The sequence below is a fragment of the Molossus molossus genome, unplaced genomic scaffold (assembly GCF_014108415.1).
Source record: "Molossus molossus isolate mMolMol1 unplaced genomic scaffold, mMolMol1.p scaffold_m16_p_10, whole genome shotgun sequence".
In the NCBI taxonomy this organism is placed as follows: Eukaryota; Metazoa; Chordata; class Mammalia; order Chiroptera; family Molossidae; genus Molossus; species Molossus molossus.
This window is the reverse complement of record NW_023425345.1, coordinates 93063060-93086254: the sequence shown is the minus strand read 5'-3', so window position 1 is coordinate 93086254 and position 23195 is coordinate 93063060. Positions and strand designations below refer to the sequence as shown.

General features: G+C 39.4%; 1 protein-coding gene across 2 annotated transcripts in view; it reads left to right on the top strand.

The window, feature by feature from the left end:
- Positions 1-7090, top strand: part of KDM5A (lysine demethylase 5A) — a 110869-nt gene extending 103779 nt beyond the window's left edge. Inside the window, exon 28 of one of the 2 annotated variants that reach the window (XM_036252915.1) lies at positions 5310-7090. In XM_036252915.1, coding sequence (XP_036108808.1) covers positions 5310-5516 — 207 coding nt within the window. In that variant the 3' untranslated portion in view covers positions 5517-7090. The remainder of the gene's footprint in view (positions 1-5309) is intronic. The other variant, XM_036252916.1, reaches the window with a different exon arrangement.
- Positions 7091-23195: the final 16105 nt, after the last annotated feature.

The following is a 23195-nucleotide window of genomic DNA, read 5'->3' as shown; positions in this document are numbered from 1 at the left end:
TCAATATTTCTTTCTCACCCTTCCTTTCTCTCTCAAATCAGTGGGGTGAAAACAAAAACAAAAAACACATATCCTCAGGTGAGGATTTAAAAATAAATAAATAAATAAATAGAAAAGATATAATCAGTATTATTAAATGAGCCCTAGGACTTGCTCCTAACATGTTATTTTTTAAGAAATCCAGAAAGTTACCAATAGTGTGATAGAGTAAATGGTGATTTAACACTCAGAGAAATTGCCTGTTTAAAACTGTTAAAACATATACAAAAATGAGCAGTATGTGCCTTAACCTGTCATTAGCTCACATTAAAAAAAAAGTAAATATGAATTTTTATAATGTGTTTAAATTTTTTTTCCTTTATTGATATTAGAAAGAGAGAGAGGATGGGAGAGGGAGAGAGAGATAGAAACATCAATGAGAGAGAACATCGATTGGCTGCCTCCTGCATGCCCCCCACCGGGGATTTGGTCCACAACCTGGGCATGTGCCCTGACCGGTAATCGAACTGGCGACCTCTTGGTGCATGGGTGGACACTCAACCGCTGAACCACACTGACCAGACAATATATTTCTCTTTTAAATACACATTTCCCAAAATTCAAACTCAGTAACCTATTTGTTCTATAATGTTAAACCTCTTATTAGTTAATATTTATATATTTATTTATTTAATTTTTTTATATTCCTCACCCGAGGATGCTTTTCTATTTATCATCAGGTAGAATGGGAGAGAGAGACAGAGACAACACTGTGATAGAATCACATCGACTGTTTGCCTCCAGAGGATCCAACCAGGGCCAGGGATAAACTGCAACCAAGGTACGTGCCCTTGGCTGGAATTAAACCCGCAACTCATTGGTCCTCGGGCTGATGCTCTAACCATTGAGCAAAACCGGCCAGGGCTATTTATTATTATTTTTTTATCCTCACCCGAGGACATTTTTCCATTTTTTGTTCAGATAGAGCAGGAGGGAGAGAGAGGAAGAGAGAGAGAGAGAAACATCGACATGAAGGGACACATCGAGTGGCTGCCACCCGCACGACCAACCAGGGCCGGGGACAAATTGCAACCGAGGTACGTGCCCTTAGCGGGAACTGAACCCGGGTCTCTCTGTACCGCAGGCCGACGCTCCAACCGCTGAGCCAAACTGGCCAGGGCCGGCCAGGGCTATTTAAAAAAATTTTTTTTCATTATTGATTTTAGAGAGAGGATGGGAGAGGGAGAGGGATAGAAACGTCAACAAGAGAGTACATTGATTGGCCACCTCCTGCATGCCCCCCACTGGGGATTTGGCCCACAACCTGGGCATGTGCCTGGACCGGGAATTGAACTGGCAACCTCTTGGTGCATGGCTTGATGCCCATCCACTGAGCCACACCAGCCGGGCTTATTAGTTAATATTTAAACAGCTCATTGCTCTGAAATTTTTTAAAAATAATTATAAGTTTATAGTACATTCTCCACAGGTAATGAAAGGGGAAATGACTATTAGAACTTAATATACAATAAGCCATATTCTGTATTCTTGAGTTTTCAGGTTGCTACATAGTCTATCACCCATGTGGCAAAATCTTCTGTGGATTCCGTCGACATTCCAAACTTGAGTTTACTTTTTGATCCTGAGGGCCTTTTCTTTTCTTTTTAAATCCTCACCCAAGGATATTTTTTCATTGATTTTTCTGATAGAGTGGGAGGGAGAGGTAGAGGGAGAGAGAGAAAACATCAGTATGAGAGCGACACACTGATTGGTTGTTTCTTGCATGACTCCGACCAGGGCTGGGGACCAACCACAACCAAGGTACGTGCCCTTGACTGGAATCAAACACGCAACTCTTTGGTCCGTTGGAGAGGTAGGCCTTGGAATGGACCTCTATCCAAAATCATAAAAGGGAAAATGTTGTCGTCCTTATTATTTTTTCTATTGATTTTTAGTGGAAGGTTAGGGGATGGGCATCGATGTGAGAGGCACACATCATATCTATTGGTTGCTTCCTGCATGCATGCCGATTGTGGCCAGGGTTCGAGCCTGCACCCAGGTACATGCCCTTGACTAGGAACTGAATCCGAGGTCCCTTGGTGTGTAGTCCGATGCTTTAGTCTCTGAGCCACACCAACCAGGGCTGTCTTCCTTATTTGAAAGAGAATGATAGATTTAATTTTGGGAAACTGAAAGCTAGTGACTGTAATGTAGAACTAGGTTTTAAAAGACATGAGACCATTTTTCTTGGGGGCAAATACAGATAAATTGGCAACTTTCTTATCATGAATGGGACTGGAGTGGATTAAGAGGTTTGAAGATAGGAGTAGAGTTATCTGTTGGGTCAGGGGTGGCATCATAAGCAGGATAATATCTCAAATCTGGGCAGCTCAAAGAAATACAGTTTATTTTTCCAATTCCCTTTGCCACCTCCAAATAGCCAAAATACTTATCCTGAGTTCACCTACTACTAAATTAGCACTTTATAAACTTTCACCTGCTTATAGGAGCTTTATTTTTATTTTTTTGCACAGAAGTTTTTATCTCCCTTTTCTGTCTCTGATATAGTTTGCCACACTAGGAACATTTTGATTTACTATTTTCTTTTTTTTTTTTTTTTTTTTATCCTCACCCGAGGACATTTTTCGATATTTTGTTCAGATAGAGTGGGAGGGAGAGAGACAGAGAGAAACATCGACGTGAAAGCGACACATCGAGTGGTTGCCACCCACACGACCCAACCAGGGCCGGGGACACACTGCAACCAAGGTACGTGCCCATAGCGGGAACCGAACCCGGGTCTCTCCGGACCGCAGGCCGACGCTCTTAACCGCTGAGCCAAACTGGCCAGGGCAATTTACTATTTTCTTTATTGCAGACTTCAGGAGCTAAATATTATACAAGAACCCAGAATTTATTTTAGGAAGGAATTGTTCAGTTGCTCTCGTTTATGGAAAGCAGTATCACAAAATGCCAGTGATGATCAAATTTAGAATATGTAAGAATTACCTGGGGGCTGATCAAAAATGTTGTCTGTTGGTTTGTACCCTAAGATATTTTGAGTCTGTAGGTTTGGGATGAGTCTGAGCTACAGTTTTAGCAAACACGACAGGCCACTGAGATGTAAGTGGTCTACACATTTTGAGAGGTAGTGCTGCTGCAAGCAGTTATTTCAAGATGCAACAGTTTTGCGAAAGGTAAGATAAGGAGGAGAGCCATGAAACTGATATTAAAAAATGCCTGCAGGCCCTGACCGGTTTGGCTCAGCGGAGCATCAGCCTATAGACCAATGAGTCACAGGTTCAATTCTGGTCGATGGCACGTACCTCGGTTGCAGGTCATCCCCGGCCCTGGTCGGGGTTGTGAGGGAGGCAACCAGTCATTGTGCCTCTCTCAAATTGATGTTTCTCTCTCTCTCCCTCCCACTCTATCTGAACAAAAATGGAAAAATATGCTCGGGTGAGGATTAAAAAAGAAAAAAAAAACTGCCTGTAGGATCCCAGGCAGTAACTAGGTGTTTTGCCATATATTATTTCATTTGTTCCTCTAAATAATTCTATAAAGATGTTATCTCCACCTGGCCAGTGTGGCTCAGTAGTTGAGCATCAACCCATGCACCAAGAGGTCACCGGTTTAATTCCTGGTCAGGGCACATGCCCAGGTTGTGGGCCTGATCCCCAGTGTGGGGCATGCAGGAGGTGGCCAATTGATGTTCTCTCTCATTGATGTTTCTCTCTCCCCCTCTCTCTAAAATCAATAAAGAAAAAAATAAAAAGATGTTATCTTCATTTTCTAAATGAGGAAATTGAGCTTTAATGGGATTAAATGACTTGCCTCAAATTATACACATCAGAACTCCTGGCTGAATTCAGTAATTTTTATTTTTATTTATTTATTTTTATCCTCACCCAAGGATATTTTTCCATTTTTTGTTCAGATAGAAGGGGAGGGAGAGAGAGAGAGAGAGAAACATCGACGTGAAAGGGACACATCGAGTGGCTGCCACCTACATGACCCAACCAGGGCCGGGGACAAACTGCAACCGAGGTACGTGCCCTTAGCAGGAACCGAACCCAGGTCTCTCTGGACCACAGGCTGCCGCTCTGCCGCTGAGCCAAATCAGCCAGGGCAAATTCAGTAATTTTTATACTACAAAACATAGCTTCTTAAACTCTAGAACTCTAGATAGCATAGGAACAATGAAAGCAGAAAGATTATTTTGACAAATGATTTCTCCCATCCTTTATTATAACTCTAAAACTACTAACACAATTATCATAGTTTTGACAATTTTTTTATAGTACATGGAAATTAATTTTGAAAACTACTTACTTTCCTTGAAACTCGTTTACCTAGCCAAAACTTTCTTCCCCTGTTCTTTCTTGTGAACTGTGCTGATTTAATCACTTTATACTCCTTACCTTGCTCTGATATCTGATAAAGCTCATTGTTTTAAGTGGCTTCCTGTGTTGCCAAGTGAAATGATCAGCTTCTGTAGTGTGTACTGCATCTGCCATGACATCAGCTTTAAAAACTACCACAATCACCCTGCAAATAGAAAAGCCGAAAATCACCTTTATTAACTCTAGGCCCAAGGCTTAAAGTCACCAAATAACAGTGCCTCTAGTCTCCGATCACAATATTCTCTGAAGGGTCACAGTTTGCCTGGCATTTGCCATTGACCTAGCAGTTATCTAGACTTTAATTTTAAACACCAGAATATTGACCTGTGTCTTTCACTGTTTTAATTGGTTAATTTGTATTTATCTGATATTTGCTAACTTTTTATAGGGAGTTGTATTTGTAACGGAAGAAGAGAAGAATAAAAAATATTAGTTTTAAAAGTGGCCTATGTGACTGCTTTTCTAAAAAGGTATTTAATGCTCTTAGTACTTTGGCTTATCTCTTTGAAATAAAGCTAATAGACAGGATTGCCTTCACATTGTTGTAGTCTTCCTTTCTTGGCTGATAATTGCATTGCCTAGAAATTGTTAATACTAGCTAAAACTACTTGGCTGCTCTATTAGACGTTTCTTTTTTGTCAAGTTTTTCTCAAACATGTTTCTGCCTTCCGAGGAGAATCAGCTATTTATGAGGTAATGCAGTACCTAAGAGGCCTAATTTTGTGGACATACTTTGGTAAAATATAAGTTGAAGGTATTGGCTTACCAGTTTCTTTCTTTAGAAAAGAACCCCATAAGAAATCATTGTCTATCTCTGGACATCCCAATTGTTGCTATCATTAAAACCAAGAAAGCTCTTTGGTTTGCTTTTTATTTCAGGCCTAGTGATTATGTAATCTAAACATTTCCCAATCTTGTCTCCTACAGGTGGACTGGGTACAATGTGATGGTGGCTGTGATGAGTGGTTTCATCAAGTTTGTGTGGGAGTATCTCCAGAAATGGCTGAAAATGAAGATTACATCTGTATAAACTGTGCAAAGAAGCAAGGGCCAGATAGCCCAGGTCAAGCACCAGCTTCTTCCTTCATAATGAGCTACAAAATACCAGTGGAGGATCTTAAGGAGACCAGTTAGCAGATAATGAGTTAGTTTGGGATATGGGAAAATGGACCACATTAAGACCTTAGTCATAACGTTGAGTGGTTTAGATCCACTCACAGTGTTGCTTCCAAAGACGAATGGCCTTCAGAGAAAGTCCTTGTAGTTGACTTCCTCTTTGCATGGTCTGTGTGATCTACATTCTCTATCAACACATCTGTGCAGAGGGTGTCTTCTTTGGTACAGCAGCCAATGTTTCAGTTCATGTCTCCTTTGAGTATGGTTTGTTACATTAAGGCCAGGCATTTGATTGAGCTCCAGGGTGGCTAGTTGGGATTAATACATTGGTGTGCCATCAGGGAATGTAGGATGTGTCTTATGGCCAGTTGATATTAATTAGAGGTTTACCAACTAGAGATAGCACCATCTGACAGTGCTGATTTGGATCTCCTTAGTTAGGATAGTTAAGAGGAGTCAGAGTACAACTTGCCCCCCACAATTACCTGGCATTTAATGCCCTACAAATACAACTAGGAGAGGAACAGGGCCAAAGTTAACTCCTGTTAGAAGTCATGGGATGGTAGCACAGTCTAGACCTTAGCTACTTGTGCTTGTTTGCACCAAGAAGAAAATCCCACATGAGAGGCAGATATCTTCCTAAGGAGGGGGATGTCTTGTAGTTGAGAAATCTGACTAGATTGTGTTCTGGGAAGAAGAGCTTTTCTTATTTCAAGGCAGGGAGCCTGTTTTGGCTTAGAGAAGTCTTGTTATCTTGGGTCTACATGTTAGAGAAGAGCAAGTATATGGTTTCAGGCTTCTGTAAAAGAAAAGACAAGTTAATGTTTTACTGAGCCACAGTGATGCATGCTTTTTGGGGAAACCTTCATTCACAAGTATACTAGATACCACCAGGCTTCAGGCATGGCCATGAGCAAGACCAGCAAATAACTTTTTGCCTTGCAGCCCTGACGCCAATGTCTGCTGTTTCAAGTACTGGCAAGTTCTGATTGTGGCCCACACCAGATGCTGTTGAATAATGGCTTCATCAGAGGATGTGGGATTGTAGGAACGCTGGGTGATGAAGTTGTTTTAGTAAATCCATTTTTTTAAAAAGAAAAAAGGACTTGTTTTTACTTTTTTCTAAATGTCTCTGACTACTGACTGTTCTATAAATAGATTATTTTTCCTTTTTTAATATACATATATGAATATATAAATATATATATTTACTGTTACCAGCAGCATATGACAGAGTTCCAGCAGCAGAAATCCATTTGGGGGCTTGCTTACTCTTTTTTGCTTTTTAATAAAGAGATCCCATTCCTCCTTGTAGTACAAGGAGTTAGCACTTCCTCCTCCATCCCAGCCTAACCAGATCTTCCGTTTTGTTTTTGTTCAAATAAATAATTATATTTTCTTTGTGCATTGGGACTTGTCCCTGTCTGTTGGGAAACTTGGTCTTACTATATCTATGATGGCTGTTTTGTTTTGTTTCTGTATGTGAATGTTTGAAACTATGGTGCTGTGTCCTCTTCCCTCCTGTTGTGTTCTCTGTTCTTGTTAAGGTATTAGGTGAACTGTATGGAAACTCTTATTAGAAGGGGACTAATTTTTTAAAGAAAAAAAAAACAAAACAAAGTAAAAATAGTGTTTTGTCTTTACTATCCTGTGTCCCTTTAATTTGATTTTAAAATTTTGTTTGACTGAAATTCATCAGTTTTACTTTTAAAGGGGGCAGGAGCAGGGTGGACCTAAAGAATAGCTTCTAATCTCTTTCCCATTTCACACCAGTTGGTTTGAAAGAAACGTCTTCTAGTAACTAGAAGTGAAATGTGCTGTCCAGTCACAGTCTGAGTGGGTGTGAGATTCAACTCAAACGGCATCTTACTAAAAAAACACAAAAAGCTTTTCTATAAAGTCCAGTTTTTGTAAATGCTGTATGTTTCAACACTACCTATTTTTCAGTCACTCTTCCCTTAATCTGTAACATTTCAAGTGTTTTGACCTGTTAACAGGTTCATAAGGGTTGTTGCTGTGCGTGTGTCTTGAGAATCTTGTCTCAGGTGTGTGTATGATTTAAGATTTCAGTGGATATTGCAGGATAACTAACCAATTTCATAAGCTTTAGTTTTGCCAAACTATAAAGATACTAAGAATGTCATTTGGTTGATGTTCTAGAAGAAAGCACAATATTTTTTGCCTTTTGGCCTTCTCTGTAAAAATTCTCAAATACTTGTGGGTTAAAAATTGAATGCAATTTTAAGTGATGACTAGAGTACGTTAAAAAATATCCCATTTTTCCTTCCTAGTCACCCGTTATCTACTCAACGTCAGTGGAGCGGCATAGGATGCTAAGAAAGATGGCTAAGGTGCTTTGTTTCTTGGAATATGGTAGATGGATATAGGTGGCTGTTTAAGGAATGCTTTATGTTCTTAATACAACATTTGCCTGCTAGAGACCTGAAAGAAAAATGCAGGACAGTCTCCAGCCATGAATAATAGCTTCCTGTTTTTCTTCTGACACTTTGAAACAATACTTTAATGGCTACTGTAGGATTTTCTGTATTTGAAAGTAACAGAGGATTTGCTTTGACTCTTGACCATAGATTTAGACATAGGCTGAGATGAACAGGTGAAACTAGTTTTTTTCAGAGAGAAGAGAAAGAAAAATTAACATACAAATATTTTGGAATTAATAGATTCATTTATTTAAAGAAATTCTGATGCTAACAAAACATTATTTTTAGTTAGAGGAAATTACTATTTACAACTTATTCCATTCTTCAGTATTGTAACATTTTATATTAAAACGGACTTAAGCCCTGGCCGGTTTGGCTCAGCGGTTAGAGCATCAGCCTGCGGTCCAGAGAGACCCGGGTTCGGTTCCTGCTAAGGGCACTTATCTAGGTTATAGAATGAACAAATGTTAGGTTTTTGATCGTCTCAAAGGGTGGGTAATTAGAACTATGCAAATCCCCAAATTTACAAGTACAACTGAAGCATTGACAGTGGCTTTCTTTTTTGGGAAACAAGGGGCATTGTGTATTTCACTTTGACAGTTACTGCAACAAAGCCATGTTGAGATGTAGGCGCTAGGCTCCCTAAGTTGCTGCAACTTTGCACTGCATGATTCAAATTTGTGCCTCAATAAAATTACAAATTACTGTATATCATACTTTGAATAATTGAAAAGGCAAACCTTAAATCTGATTCCCCACAATATACGTCAATAATAAAAACCCTAGCAAAGGCTAACAGACTTATAATATTAGCACAGTTTTTCCTGTGCTTCACTTCTGTACTTCTCTGCTTTTGTCTTTAGCAAGTATCTAAAAAATTTGTTTTTCTTAACTTTTTGAGTGAAAGAAACTCCCTGCTTGTCAATATTTTGATTCTATAATCAAAAGCCCTTCTTTTAAAGGGTGAGATTATTTATCTTTTAAAGGAAAAGGTGACAATTTGGAGTGGGATTTGTAAATTGTGGGAAAATTAAGCTGTTAAAGTCCCATGTATAACCAGGTTCAGTAAAGGTTTATGTTTGAACAGGTGTGTAAGTAAGTTGATTTTACAGTAGGTCCTTAAGTATAAAATTTAAAGAGTGGGCAATTGATTTGCTGTGCCCCTCTTTTTTTTTTTTTTAGTTAAAGTATATCATTACTTTTGGATATGGGTGTGTCAACTGGTATTTACAGCATGAGAAGGAAAGAATGGATGTTAATAAATTTTGGAATTGCAGTCTTCTGGATTGGATCATATCCAGTCACCACTATGCAATGAATGATATGCACTGGGAAAGGTTAGGATGGGTTTTTAAAGATGTATCCTGCTTATTATTACTTTTGCAGTACTCCAAGATATCTGAACAGAAATGTCTTTTGTAAACCTCAAGACCCTTCATTGGTTATTCCCTTATATATTTATTTATCTACTAGTGAGACACTTAAATATAATATGGATTTTAATTTGCCAGGGTTTTTGGTGGTGCCTTATGAAAAGTATAACCAGATTTCTTTTTTTATAGCATGTTTTGCATTTTTTTGTTCTCTGAAAGAATATTAGATATGGTTATCTGCATTACATCTAAAAAATAAAGAACATTTTTGTGTGTGCTCAGGTTCCCCCTACTCCGTCATTTACATTGGTGGCAACTCTATATGGTAACCAAGTAAAGGTAAATTTTAGTTAATGACATACTAATGATCCTGAGGAAAACTAGCAAGTATTTGAGAGCCACTTCTAACCTGTGCCAAACCAGTTTCTAATATTGCATTTGCTCTCTATAAAATAAAAACAGGCCTCAAATATGATCAGTAGTGTGATTAACCTACTGCATTTCTAATAATAGTATTCTCAGAAAGTGTGAAGTTGGAGGATTTCTGAAGATTTCATCTATTTTCGGCAAGAATCCAGTGATGACCAGCAGACATTTCCCCACCTTTGATTCTTGAACAATTTATTCATTTGAAGCAAACCAGTAATTTGGAAAATGAGGAAATACAGTTGACCATTGAACAACATGGGTTTGAATTGTACGGGTCCACTTATACACAGATTTTTTTCAACAAATATTGTACATGTATTTTCCTTAGTTTCTTAATAATTTCTTTAGCTTTATTATAAGAACACAGTATATAATATATATAACGCACAGAGTATGTGTTAAGTTTTGGGGGAGTCAAAAGTTATGTATAGCTATTTAACTGCACAGGGGGTGGGCACCTCTAACCCCAGCATTATTCAGAAGTCAGCTGTACTTTACTTGGACTCCTAATGCTTAACACTATTTTGAACTGCAACTTACTTCAGAGAAGTAAATAGCACTTTCCCCTCATTGCCAAGGTTACCAGGCTATCCAACCATTTCTGAAAATGTTAAGGTTTGCTTGCAGTGGAATTGTCCACAAACGTGAAGTGTGTGACTGTATGCATATGTTGGGGAGGAGTATTAGTGGGAAGGAGGAGAAAGTCTGGTTCTCTTAATTTGGAGAAGAATTTTTTTGCCAACAAAGAAAGACACCTGAAATTTTCATAAGGTTACACATTCTTTTGTTCTTAAAAATTGTGTGGGATTCGCCCAGTTTAAATCAAGCATTTCTTGCAGCCTTGGCACTGTAATTGATACCAATAAATTGACAATCCAGAATCTCTTTATGGAAAGGTTAGCCATTAATTGGGAAGTCACACATGTTATAAGTAAAGAACAATACAAAGAATATAGCCAAATACCGCATTGTGTGAATAAACTTGGGAAAAATACTTCAGGTGCCCTGGCCCATGTGGCTCGGTTGGGCGTCATCCCCATGCACCAAGAGGTTGTTAGTTCAATTCCCAGTCAGGGCACATCCCATGTTGTGGGCTCAATTCCCAGTAGGGGGCATGCAGGAGGCAGTCAATCTCACATTGATGTTTCTTCTCCCTCTAAAAAAAAAAAACTTTAAAAAAATAATAATAAAAAAAGAATGTCTTGGTGATACTGGCAGATGAAACTTGTGTTAAGGAACCCTGATGAGTTGTAAGACATAAGAGGTGGTCGGAATTTTCTGTAGTTTAAAAACAAAAACTTCAGAACCCCAGATGAAGACTTCAGGTAAAGAACACAATTTAAAATCAAGTAATCCAGGTTTTACGGTTCTTTGTATGACCTTATGTTAGTTACTTAGCTTTTTTGAGTCTTGTTTTTCTACGATGTGTGGGTTAGTTTATATGGATACAAAGATATTTAAGATGAGATATTTAACACATCACCTTGAGGGGTGATGAGTTTTAAGGATGTTTCTTAATAAAACTTTTATAGAATTTAAAGAGTAAGATATAAATGGATTTCGGACATGTAGTCCAAATCCCCATTCAGTGATAGAAAAGTCTATTCAGTACTCCTGAGGAGAGAACAGACAGACTATATTGAATATCTAGTCTCTTTTTTAAGCATTGGCCATTAAAATTCATATTAGAGGTCACCCACTGTCTTACCTTCACTTTGGTCAGAATTGTGCAGTTCAGGAAGCACTTTCGTGTGTCCCCCAAACCAGCATCTTGACATTCTATTCAGTGCCGAACTCTGTGAAGGTAAGGTGAGTATCCGATACATTTTCACAGACCTAACTGTGACACTCTCCTCCTGAATTGACCTGGTCTTCATAATCTTTCTCCCCACTCAAAGCATAGGCCAGTTTCTTCTTCATACTAGGCTGCACCCTGCTGAAACAGGCCACCTGGACCCTGGCAACTTCAGTCTTCTTCCTGGCTTACCCTTGCCATTCTCTCTACTTGGGGCTAAGCTTTGTTGAGACCTAAAACAGATTCTCACTAATACTCTTTGGAACTGAGAACAATTCAAGCACATTTAGCCTTGGGTAGTGCTCAGCTTCTGCTTCGTAACAAACTCACTCCAGAGTGCCAATTGGAACACTGAGGATGGTTTAATTCACTTTGCTTCTCATCCCTGCCACCATCTAAAATAGAAGCCCGTCCAGTGATCAGCCCTCTCTCCTCATGTCTCCAATTTATTTTCCCATTGCTACCTTTCCTGCCAATTCTTTGCATTATAAAGACCTCACTTCCCTATTCCTTTATAAACTTGAATATTTTTTCATTAACTGGAATCTGGCTCTAAGTCACACTTCCCTTGGGATTATTTCAAGTGGAGGGTGCTCTCTTTACTATTACAAAGTGTGAATGGGTGGATTGTAGAGGCTGTTGCCCCTGTATTCTTGACTTCTGTTGCTACGCTGAGGCCTCTATTCCGCTGCACCATGCATCCTCATCACTGTCATCTCATTACATTCACTGAGGACTTGGATGGTTCATGGGCATGTCTACCCCTGGGCCTTCCATCATTCTGGGCCATATCATTCATCACAAAAGACTTTACAGTTTCTGGACCTCCACTTTAAATAATCATATTTACACCAGTTAGCCAACCAATTTCAAGGCCATACCTTGGACTCTGTCAAAAACGAATTTCTGAAATGTTATATTTTAAGATCCCATTCATACTACCATGGTGTGTAATGTCTTTTGATATCTCTCTCTATATATATATGTGTGTGTGTGTGTGTGTGTATACACTCTGACCTCAGGAAACCTCCACTTCCTTAATCACTTTTTTCTTCCACTCTGCCCATTCACTCTAGCTTCACCCCCTTTCTTCTCCATTTGGCATAGACTCACCCATGGTCTGTTGTTTCCCCACCCCTGCAGAACCTTGTCTCTGGATCATCTCAAAGCAGTTTAGTGCCCCCAGTGGTCCAACAACCTTTTCCATTCTTAAAGGCTATTGGTGACTCATCTTGTCAAATCTCTATGCTGTCACCTCTCTTCCCTCAGCGGAGGCCTTCCCTCTTCACACTGAGGAAATTGAAGCTTACAGGAGAGCTCTAAGCTTCTCTCATCACTTCTACCACCAGCATTCTCATCTGTCTCAGAGAGGTGTCTGTTCTCTGGTCAACACTGAACGTATCGATGAATGAGCAAGTAAGTGAGTCCCATCCCATCTTAACTCCTTAGAGACCTGTTCCATCAGTCAGTCCCTCTCTTCTTTATCTTCAGTGTCTCGTCTCTAACTCATTTAACATATAAACATGCTAGAATCTCCTATATTAATAATCTCTGTTGAATCTGTCTTCCCTCTTCTGCCCTCTAATTTCCTTGATAGCCACGCACCGTTTGTTCTATTTTCAAATCACTCCTTAGTCTACTGTAATCTTGATTCTACCCTCTACATTCCACTGAAATTACTCTTATTAGAGTCATCAACTACATATTGTTAAATCCAATGGACACTTCAGTTCTTACTTGACCTCTCCAGCATTGACACTATTGTTTTCTCCCTTTAAAAAACTTCATTGGCTTCTTGGCCACTGCTTTTCCCTAATTGTTCTTCTCTCTATCTGCTCTTCAATCAGTCTCTCTCTTTTTTTTTTTTTTTATCCTCACCCGAGGACATTTTTCCATTTTTTGTACAGATAGAGTGGGAGGGAGAGGGGAAGAGAGAGAGAGAGAGAAACATCGACGGGAAAGGGACACATCGAGTGGCTGCCACCCGCACGACCAACCAGGGCCGGGGACAAACTACAACTGAAGTACATGCCCTTAGCGGGAACCGAACCCGGGTCTCTCTGGACCGCAGGCTGACGCTCTAACCGCTGAGCCAAACCGGCCAGGGTAATCAGTCTCTTTTTAAAATTAATTTATTTATCTTTATTGTTGAATGTATTACAGTAATCAGTCTCCTTTTTACCTTTTAAAATGGTGTCATTAGAGGTTCTTCTATATACCCTCCTTGGATGCCCGCTGTACCCAGTAACTAGCACAGTACCCTGTATATAGTAAACATTCAATAAAGAACTTGAATGAATGCTGTTTCATGCCTTTGTTCCTACCTAGATAGTGTTTTTTTCTTTTATTATGGAATTTATTGGGGTGTCATTGGTTAATACATTTTTAAAAAATCTGACTTAATTTTTAGTTAAGTCTCCCAACATATTCAAATTTATATCATATTCTGTCATAAATTCAGTGTTCCTGTTCTCCCAGTAAACCTTGGACACCAGTGAACCTCACCTAATAAAGTATGTCCTTTCATCTTAGCAAACCCTCCCCAATCACCTTGATGGTGACATGAAAGAACTGTAATAAGGTCATAAACCCTCAAGTTCAAAATCATCAATAGCAATGTAGCTATTTAAAGGAACCTCAAATTATGAAATGAAAATTTAATAAAATGTAACAGGACCTTTCCACAGGTATCCTTGCAATGCTGACAGCCATTATAGACTTCATGATTTTGATTTTAATGACAATGCAGAATTTAACTTGAATAATCTTTGAGAAGAACTGAGAGCATGAGATTTTCTGTAGTAGGAATTATCTTAAGTATAGCCTGTTGTGAGAAACAGTTAAACAATGTATCACTTGACCTGGCCACATTCAATACATGTGTATGTTTTCTCTCCCATATGAAATCTCTCATGACCCCAAAGGTATGAACTCATTCCTTCTATTTGATGAGAAAGTTTAACACATTCCTTCTATTAATAAGTTTTCTCTCCAGCAGGAATTCTAACATTACATTAGGCTCGGTTTTGGATAAAAGCCTTGTGATGGTACCCACTATATTTATGTGTTTCTTTCAAAGATGTACATTCTGGAATCTAGTTTGTTAAGTGTGAGCCTGGTTAGAGGCTTTGCCAAATAACAGGACTTTTACACAGTTCCTGTTCGGTATAGATGATTTGATGTTGAGTAAGAAGTGAACACACTTGAAGGGCTTTGCCATGCACATTACAGTTGTGAGATTTCTCTCCACTGCCTGCCACTTGCCACATACATTACATTTCTATGGGTTCTTTAGATATAAATTCTCTGGTGTCTAGTGTGGTGTGAGACGTGATTAAAAGGTTTGTCACACTTGCCCTGGTAGGTTTGGCTCAGCGGTAGAGCATCAGCCCGCAGACCAATGAATCATGCCTTGGATTCAGGTCAAGGGCAACGTACCTCGGTTGTGGTTCATCCCTGACCCTGCTGGTAGTCAACCAGTTGATGTGTCCCTCTCACGTGGATGTTTTTCTCTCTTTCTCCCTCCCTCCCACTTTATCTGAAGATAAATAGAAAAATATCCTTTGGTGAGGATTATAAATAAAATTAAATAAATAAATAAATGGTTTGTCACACTCATTACATATATAAAGGTCCCTGTGCAGAATGAATTTTCTGATGATTAGCGAGATTTCAGCTTCCTCTAAAATTCTCCCCACAGTCATTACATTTATAAAGTTTTTCTCCAGTATAAGTTTTCTTATGTTGCAGGAGGTTTGAACGCCCAGAAAAGGCTTTGCCACACTCATTACCTTTGTAAGTTTTCTCAACAGTATGAATTTTCTGATGACTTGGCATGTTTGAATTTTGACTACAGCTCTTGCCACATATGTTATATTTATATGGTTTTTCTCTGGTATGGATGCTCTGATATCTAGTAAGTTTTGCAAATTGGGTCAAAACTTTCCCACACTCATTACATTTCTAAGGTCTCTGCCAGGGATAAATTCTCTGATAACTAGGCAGGTTTGAGCTTTCTCTAAAAGCCTTCCCACAAACATTACATTTATAAGATTTTTCACTAATATGCATTTTCTGATGCTGGCTAAGTAATAAGGATGCATAAAAATTTCCCCATGTTGGTGTTGGCACGAAAAGGGATTCTCTAAAGGGGTGAAGCAGAACAACTATTGTTTAAAAAAAAGGGTTTTTTTCCTTTTTTGCTTTTAGAGAGAGAGGAAGTGAGAGGGAGAGAGAGAAACATTGATGAAAGACAACAACAATTGGCCGCCTCCTTCATGCCCCCCACTGGGGATTGGGCCCACAACCTGGGCATGTGCCCTGCTCAGGAATTGAACCGGTGACCTCTTGGTTCATGGGTCGATGTTCAAACAGTGAGCCACACCAGCCAGACCAGAAAAATTATTGTTAATAAACTGCTCAACTTGATTACTTTCATAAACTTTCTCTTCAGTTTGAAACTTCTGAGGTTAAGTTAAATGTGACCGAAACCTTAATGCAATTCTATTTTCAGAACATTTTATGTACTTGCTTCCTGCATTGATTATATTATTATTTAGTTTTAACAAATCTTTTTTATATGACTTACGTTTATAATATTGGTAAGTACTTCTCCTTATTAAAGCACTCTGATTTAGAGAGAAATTATTCCAGGATTTGTTACGCTGTTGACCTCTTCTACCAGTGAGATTTTCTCATTTGGGTGTACTCACATCTTTGTAAGTTGTTTCATCATATCCACACTGGCTCTCTAACTCATGCATATTTGGCTGGACTTCCCTGAAATCAAAATCCTTGATGTCATTATTTTGTGTTTTTCCATCATCAATGTTTAGAATATTCTCCTGTGTTTCTATTCTATTTGATGATAATTCTTTGGTCACATATCTAACAGATACTGATTTCTGGAAAGATGTTAACCTCACCCAGAATGAGCGGGTTCCTGCAGCTCTCCACATCATGTCCCTGGCCCAGTCCCCTGTGCAGGGTCCGGGCATCCCCACTGCTCTTGGAGAAGTCAATGTCCATATCCTATAGATCAACTGTATCTAGGAAAGAGTTATTTCTGGCTCCTCTTTCTTTCCTCTTCCTCTAGGATCCTTTCTTAGGTAAGATCAGTTTTTTTTTATCCTCATCTGAGGACATTTTTATATTTATCGTTAGATAGAGTGAGAGGGAGAGAGAGAGAAACATCGACCTGAAAGGGACACATCAACTGGTTGCCACCCACACGACTCCAACCGGGGCCAGGGACAAACTGCCACCAAGGTACGTGCCCTTAGGGGAAAACTGAACCCGGTCTGTCTGGTCCATGGGCTGACGATCTAACCGCTGAGCCAAACTGGCCAGGGCATAAGATTAGTTTTGATAAACCAATCTGTGGACAGGGAGTCAGGGAAGGTATTTTTAATATTCAGAGAGTCCTCAAATCCAGAATGTTGAGAACAGGGTGGTCTGGGGCCATGAAGTGCGGGTTTCAAACAGAAAAACCAAAAGTTGTTCACTTGAGTGTTGCAGGCCTGGTTAATAAAATGGCATAGGTTTCAGGTATATAATTCTATCTGTATGTTGCCTCCCTATACATTGTCGTCCCTCTCAATTTATTATTTTATGTTTGGATTGTCATGCCATCACCTACTCTTTCCTTACTACCTTCCTCATTCTTCAAAATTCAGCTCCTCTCCAAAACTCTTCCCTAAATCTTTCAGATTATGCGTAATCTTATTTAGATGCTCTTTCGTAGAGTTCTTATTCATTAGATGGTACAGCAGTTCTCAAAGCATGGTCTCTGGATCTTGGGCCCTACCCCTGACATCTTGAATCAGAATCTCCCAGGCAGAGCCAACAATCTGCATTTTTTTTTTAATCCTCACCCAAGGACATTTTTGCATTTGTCTTCAGATAGAGCTGGAGGGAGAGAGGGAGGAAGAGAGAGAGAGAAAAACACTGATGTGAGAGAGACACATTGACTGGTTGCCACCCACACAACCCCAACCGGGGCCAGAGACGAACTGCAACTGAGGTACGTGTCCTTAGCGGGAACCAAACCCAGGACTCTCTGGTCTACGAGCCGACACTCTAATCACTGAGCAAACTGGCCACGGCAACAATGTGTGTTTTAACAAGCCCTCCAGGTGATTGTGATGCATGCTAAAGTGTGAGAACCACTACATTGAGTTATATTCACTGCATTTATATTTCCGGTACCTAGCACAATACCTAGAACAAGATTATTATAAAGATCTACCCTCACAAAGAACTGAAAGCCATCTTCCTGTAGTCTCACACACTAATCCTGATTCTTTTGAGGATATGAAAAATTATTTCAACTGCCTTTTTTGACAGCCCTTTAATATTTGATGATAACCATTTTTCTACCTCCCCAACCCTCATCTTCAATCTGCTGGTTTAATATAAATTCTTTCTCATGTGCTATGACTTTGAGTAACTTCAAACTCAAACTCAAACTCATTGAATTTATCTGAACAAACTTCAACTTAGTATCTATCTTAAACATATATTCAGAACATCCTTTTAGCTTTCAAGCTACAATAGAAAGGTGAAACTGTCTGTGAGGTCACCCCAACAAGATGGAGTTAACAATGAATAGGATTAACATTCCATTTGTACAGTTGGAGGTATACTACGGGAACAAAACGTGATCCAAAGCTCTGTACATTCTCTATGTCAAAGAACCTTGAGATAGCATTAAAGTAATAACATTAAAGTAATTCTGTGAAGTGGTTTCATACACCTGAATGGATGGTTCCCAGCCCTGGTGGTACATTAGAATCATCTGGAGGGCTTTGAAAACCATGCCTGCTACTCCTGCCCCAGACTCACTGAATCAGAGTATCTCAGAGTGGAGCCCAAGCATCCATATTTTTTTAAACAGCTTTATTGAAGTATAATTCACTCTTTTTAATGGATAAGTCACTGATTTTTAGTAAATTTACAGAATTGTGCCACCATCACCACTTCCAACTTTGTTTCCATCACCCCAAAAAGGAACTTTATGCCCATTCAGAGTTGGGTTTCCCATCCCAACCCTAGGCTGCCATGAATTTACTTATGTCTCTACAGTTATGCCTTTTCTAGACCCAAGTATTAGGATTGTTAGAAAAGCTTGCAGTTGATTTTAATAAGGAGCCAGGTTTGAGAACCCCAATTCTAAATTCATTCTAAGGAATGTTAATGGTTTTTAAGCAGTTTTACATATTTTCCTGTGTTCCCCCCCCATGCCAGCACCATCCTATGTACAACTATCATTAGTATGACAAGATTATTAATGTGACAATATAATTTAATAGACCATTCTATTATTTTTTCTGTGTACCTTTTAGCATTTTTCTCTATAATCAAGGTATTTTCAAATATCTCCATTCTGCTTTCTTCCCTTTGGCCTATAAATTACCAGCAATGAAAATTATCTCAGGAGCATTCTTCTGAGATTATATAGGTTCCAGAAATGATTGCAACATATTGGTGTTGACCCCATCTGTAAAGTCATTTTTTTTTTTTTTTTCATCCTCACCTGAGGACATTTTTCCATTTTCTGTTCAGATGGAGTGGGAGGGAGAGAGAGGAAGAGAGAGAGAGAGAGAAACATCGACGTGAAAGGGACACATCGAGTGGCTGCCACCCGCACGACCAACCAGGGCCGGGGACAAACTGCAACCGAGGTACGTGCCCTTAGCGGGAACTGAACCGGGTCTCTCTGTACCTCAGGCCGACGCTCTAACCGCTGAGCCAAACTGGCCAGGCTGTAAAGTCATTTTTATAAAGTCTTTCTCATTGAAGATTTCTTCACTAGATGTTTTGCTGTCTGACTAAATTCTCTGCCAAAAATTGTTGCTTCATAAATACATTAATATTTACAAAACTTTTGGAGAAAATCTATTTCTTGGTTTTAAAATATATATACATGCACATTTGTTTAAAAATACTAAAAAGAAGAAATAAATGAAAAATTATCCCTCAAAAAATGACCACTGTTAAGATTTAACCAAATTTACTGTCAGAGAACTATCTGTATATTTATGTATGCATATATACAAATATGAACATAAATGAGGTCACACTCTATGTAGGTTTTTTTTTTTTTAATCCTCACCCAAGGACATTTTTCCATTTTTGTTCAGATAGAGTGGGAGATAGAGAGGAAGTGAGAGAGAGAGAGAAACATCGACATGAAAGGGACACATTGAGTGGTTGCCTCCCGGACAACCCCAAGCAAGGTGGGGACAAACCACAACCGAGGTACGTGCCCTTAGCGGGAACCGAACCCGGGTCTCTCTGGACCACGGACCGACGCTCTAACCACTGAGAAAAACTGGCCAGGGCTATGTAGTTCTTTTTTTTTTTAAAAAAAATATTTATTTATTTATTTAATTTAATATTTTAGAGAGAGAGAGGAGGAGGAGGAGGAAGGATGAGAAAGAGAAAGAAAGAGACAGAAACATCTATTTGTTTTTCCACTTATTTATACATTCATTGGTTGATTCTTATATGTGCCCTGACTGGGGATCTAACTCACAACCTTGGCATATCAGGACGACGCTCTAACCAACTGAGCCAACTGGCCAGAGCTCTATGTGCTTTTTTCTATCTTGTATTATTATTATTGTTTTTAACTCAATGAGAACATTTTGTGTAAGGCAATGAGTAAAGATTTATATTGTTTTTAGTGGTTATATAGTTTTACATTAAATGGAATCTATTTTTAAGAGCTATGCATAGTGAAGACATTATTTCTTTGTCTTGTATTGCAAATTTCTTTACCACTTTGTAAGCTTTTTAACCTTACTTATATTTTTTTCTTTATAGACATTATTAAATTTTATTATATAAACTTAACCTTTTAAATTGTATAATTCCTGGTTTTTCTGACATGCTAAGAATGACCTTCTCTTCTACAAGATATTAAAGACACCTTCATGATTTTGCTTAATACTTTTATCATTTTATTCTTAAAAAAATTTTTTTATTGATTGGTTGATTTGAGAGAGATAGAGAGATCAATTTGTTGTTTCACTTATTTATGCATTCATTGGTTGTTCATTGGTTGATTCTTATGTGCCCTCACCTGGGACTAAACCTGTAACTTTGGGGTATTGGGACGATGCTCTAACCAACTGAACTACCCAGCCAAGGCTGTTATACTCTTGATACTAAGTCTTCATTTCATCTTGAATTGGTTATTGTGAGGAATGCCAAGTTTTTTTAGATTATTCCTTTCTTGAGTACATTTTCTAAATTTCGTACAACATATTCTTTCTCTCTTCTAAGTAGTTGAGCACTGGCCTTGCATTTTCATGCATGTGTAAATATAGTCATTCCAAAACCTCTACTTTGCAAACACAACTTTACATATGTGTATACATTCAATATACTCACTGCATTAGTTATCTAATGCTGTGTAACAACAATACCACAAATTTAGGTGCTTAGAACAAGACACATTTATTACCTCAAAACTTCTGTGGGTCAGGAGTCAGAAATGCTGGGTCCTCTGCTTCAGGGCCTCAACAAGGCTGTAATCAAGGTGGTGTTTGAGGTTTGGTTTCATTTGAAACTTGGCTGGGAAAGAATCCCTTGCAAGCTCATGTGGTTACTGTAGCATTTAGTTCTTTGTGGGTCATCATACTGAGGGCTTCAGTTTTTCACTGGCTGCTGGCCAGAGGCCCCTCCTCAGTTACTTGGCTCATGCACTTTCTCAATGTGGCCACTTGTTTCCTCAAAGCCAGAGAGGGAGAGAGTCTCCTAGCAAGACAGATGTTACAATCTCATGTGTACATGACATAATCACATACATCCCATAGTCTTTTTTCTTTTTTCTTTTGCTTGCTTATATTCTAAATCACTGATTTGATTCTCAGCTTCATCTTCTCTACTGTTGATTCCCTGTAAATTATTCTTCATTTCAGTTAGCAGTGGTTCTCAACCTTCCTAATGCCGCAACCCTTTAATACAGTTCCTCATGTTGTGTGTGGGCGGATCTGCATGTGGGCGGACCTGCCTGGAGACAGGCAGAGCGGCGGTGTCTCGTTTCCTAAGACCATCAGAAATATGTGTTTTCTGGTGGTCACAGGCGACCTCTGTGAAGGGGTCGTGATCCACAGGTTGAGAACCACTGAGTTAATGTATCCTTCATTTCTAACTGGTTCCTTTTTTTATGGTTTCCATGTCCTTTTTTATGCTATTGAAGTTCTCACTAAGTTCATCTACTCTTCCCCTAAGTACATTGAGCATCCTCATAACCAGAGTTTGAACTCTGCTTGTAGATGGCTTGTCTCCATGTGCTTTTGTTCTCTTTCTGGAGTTTTGTTTCGTTCTTTCTTTTGGGACATGTCTTTTCATATTGGCAGCCTCCCTGTTTTTGTTTCTATGTACTAAGTAAAGCTGCTATGTCTCGTGGGTTTGGAAGAGTGGCCTAAAGTAGTAGGTGTTCTGTAGGGCCCAGTGACACAGCCTCCTGTTCACCTGAGCTGGGCACTCCAGGTGCACTCTCCTGCCCTTGTGGGCTGAGTATACCCTCTTCTTGTAGTTGAGCCTTGATTGCTGTTGGCACATCAGTGGGAGGCTGATTCACTGCAAGGGCTGGCTGTGAAAACTGTGGAGGATCAACTGTACAGGGGCCCACTCCACAGAGCAGGACTTACTTCTGCAAGGTTCTGGTGCTTGCTGAGTCTACCCCATGAGCGTATCACTTCTGGAGATGGTTGGTGGTGCTTTGATGTGGTCTGAAACTATCCACCGGGTACACTGTCCTTGGGGCCTCCCAGGAGATGCAGGCCAAAGTCATCCATGACCTGTGTTCTGCCCAGGGCCACCCAGCATGAGCTACAAAGTGGTCTGCAGATGGCTGCTACTTGTGCTAGACTTGGAGGTGCCCTGGGGAGGCCCAGCTGTGAACCAAGGTTGGTTGTTGCTAGTCTCAAGTCTGGGTCTGTTACTGGACTACAGGGGTCTATTTGCCTGTGTGCATCAAAACCCAATAAGACATGAACAAGTGTTTGCAGCCCAGAAAGCAAGGATTTGTTAAGGAGATGGTGCCGTACCCAGGAAGCGAATGTTTAAAATAAAACTGGCTCCCTAATGGCTTTCAGGGGATGGATTATATAGGAAAAAAATTCATTAATTGTGGTGACTAATAGAGTTAGGGTTATGGTCTCTACTGATTGGTTGGTGCTAGGGTAGGGGTAATTGATCATTACATTTGGTTCTGATTCAGCCATGGAGTTATTCTGTCCAATTCCTCAAGGATTTGTTCTGTGGGATCATTCCACTTTCCTATGTCCAAAGCTAAAATATAACTGAGGCCAAGACAGTATATTTAGTTTGATTGAAAACTCTGTCTCTATATTTAATAGACCCAGGACCTTGTTTCTAAGATTACTGGATGCTGATCAGAACCTCATTGTCCTGAGGACTTAATGATTAATCAAAGGAAAAGGAGGTGAGTGAATCAGAGTATTAGGGGAGGCTAGTTTGAGTCAAAGGAAAAAATAAATTTAAAAAAAATCCAGATTAAAGAAAATAAAGTTTCTGCATGATTACAGGGCCACTTAGTGAGCTACATATGGGGCACGCTGAGGCCAGACGCAGCTTGTTTGAGAGATTTTAAGAAAGTCTGAAGTATGAGCCAAGACAGGCCATT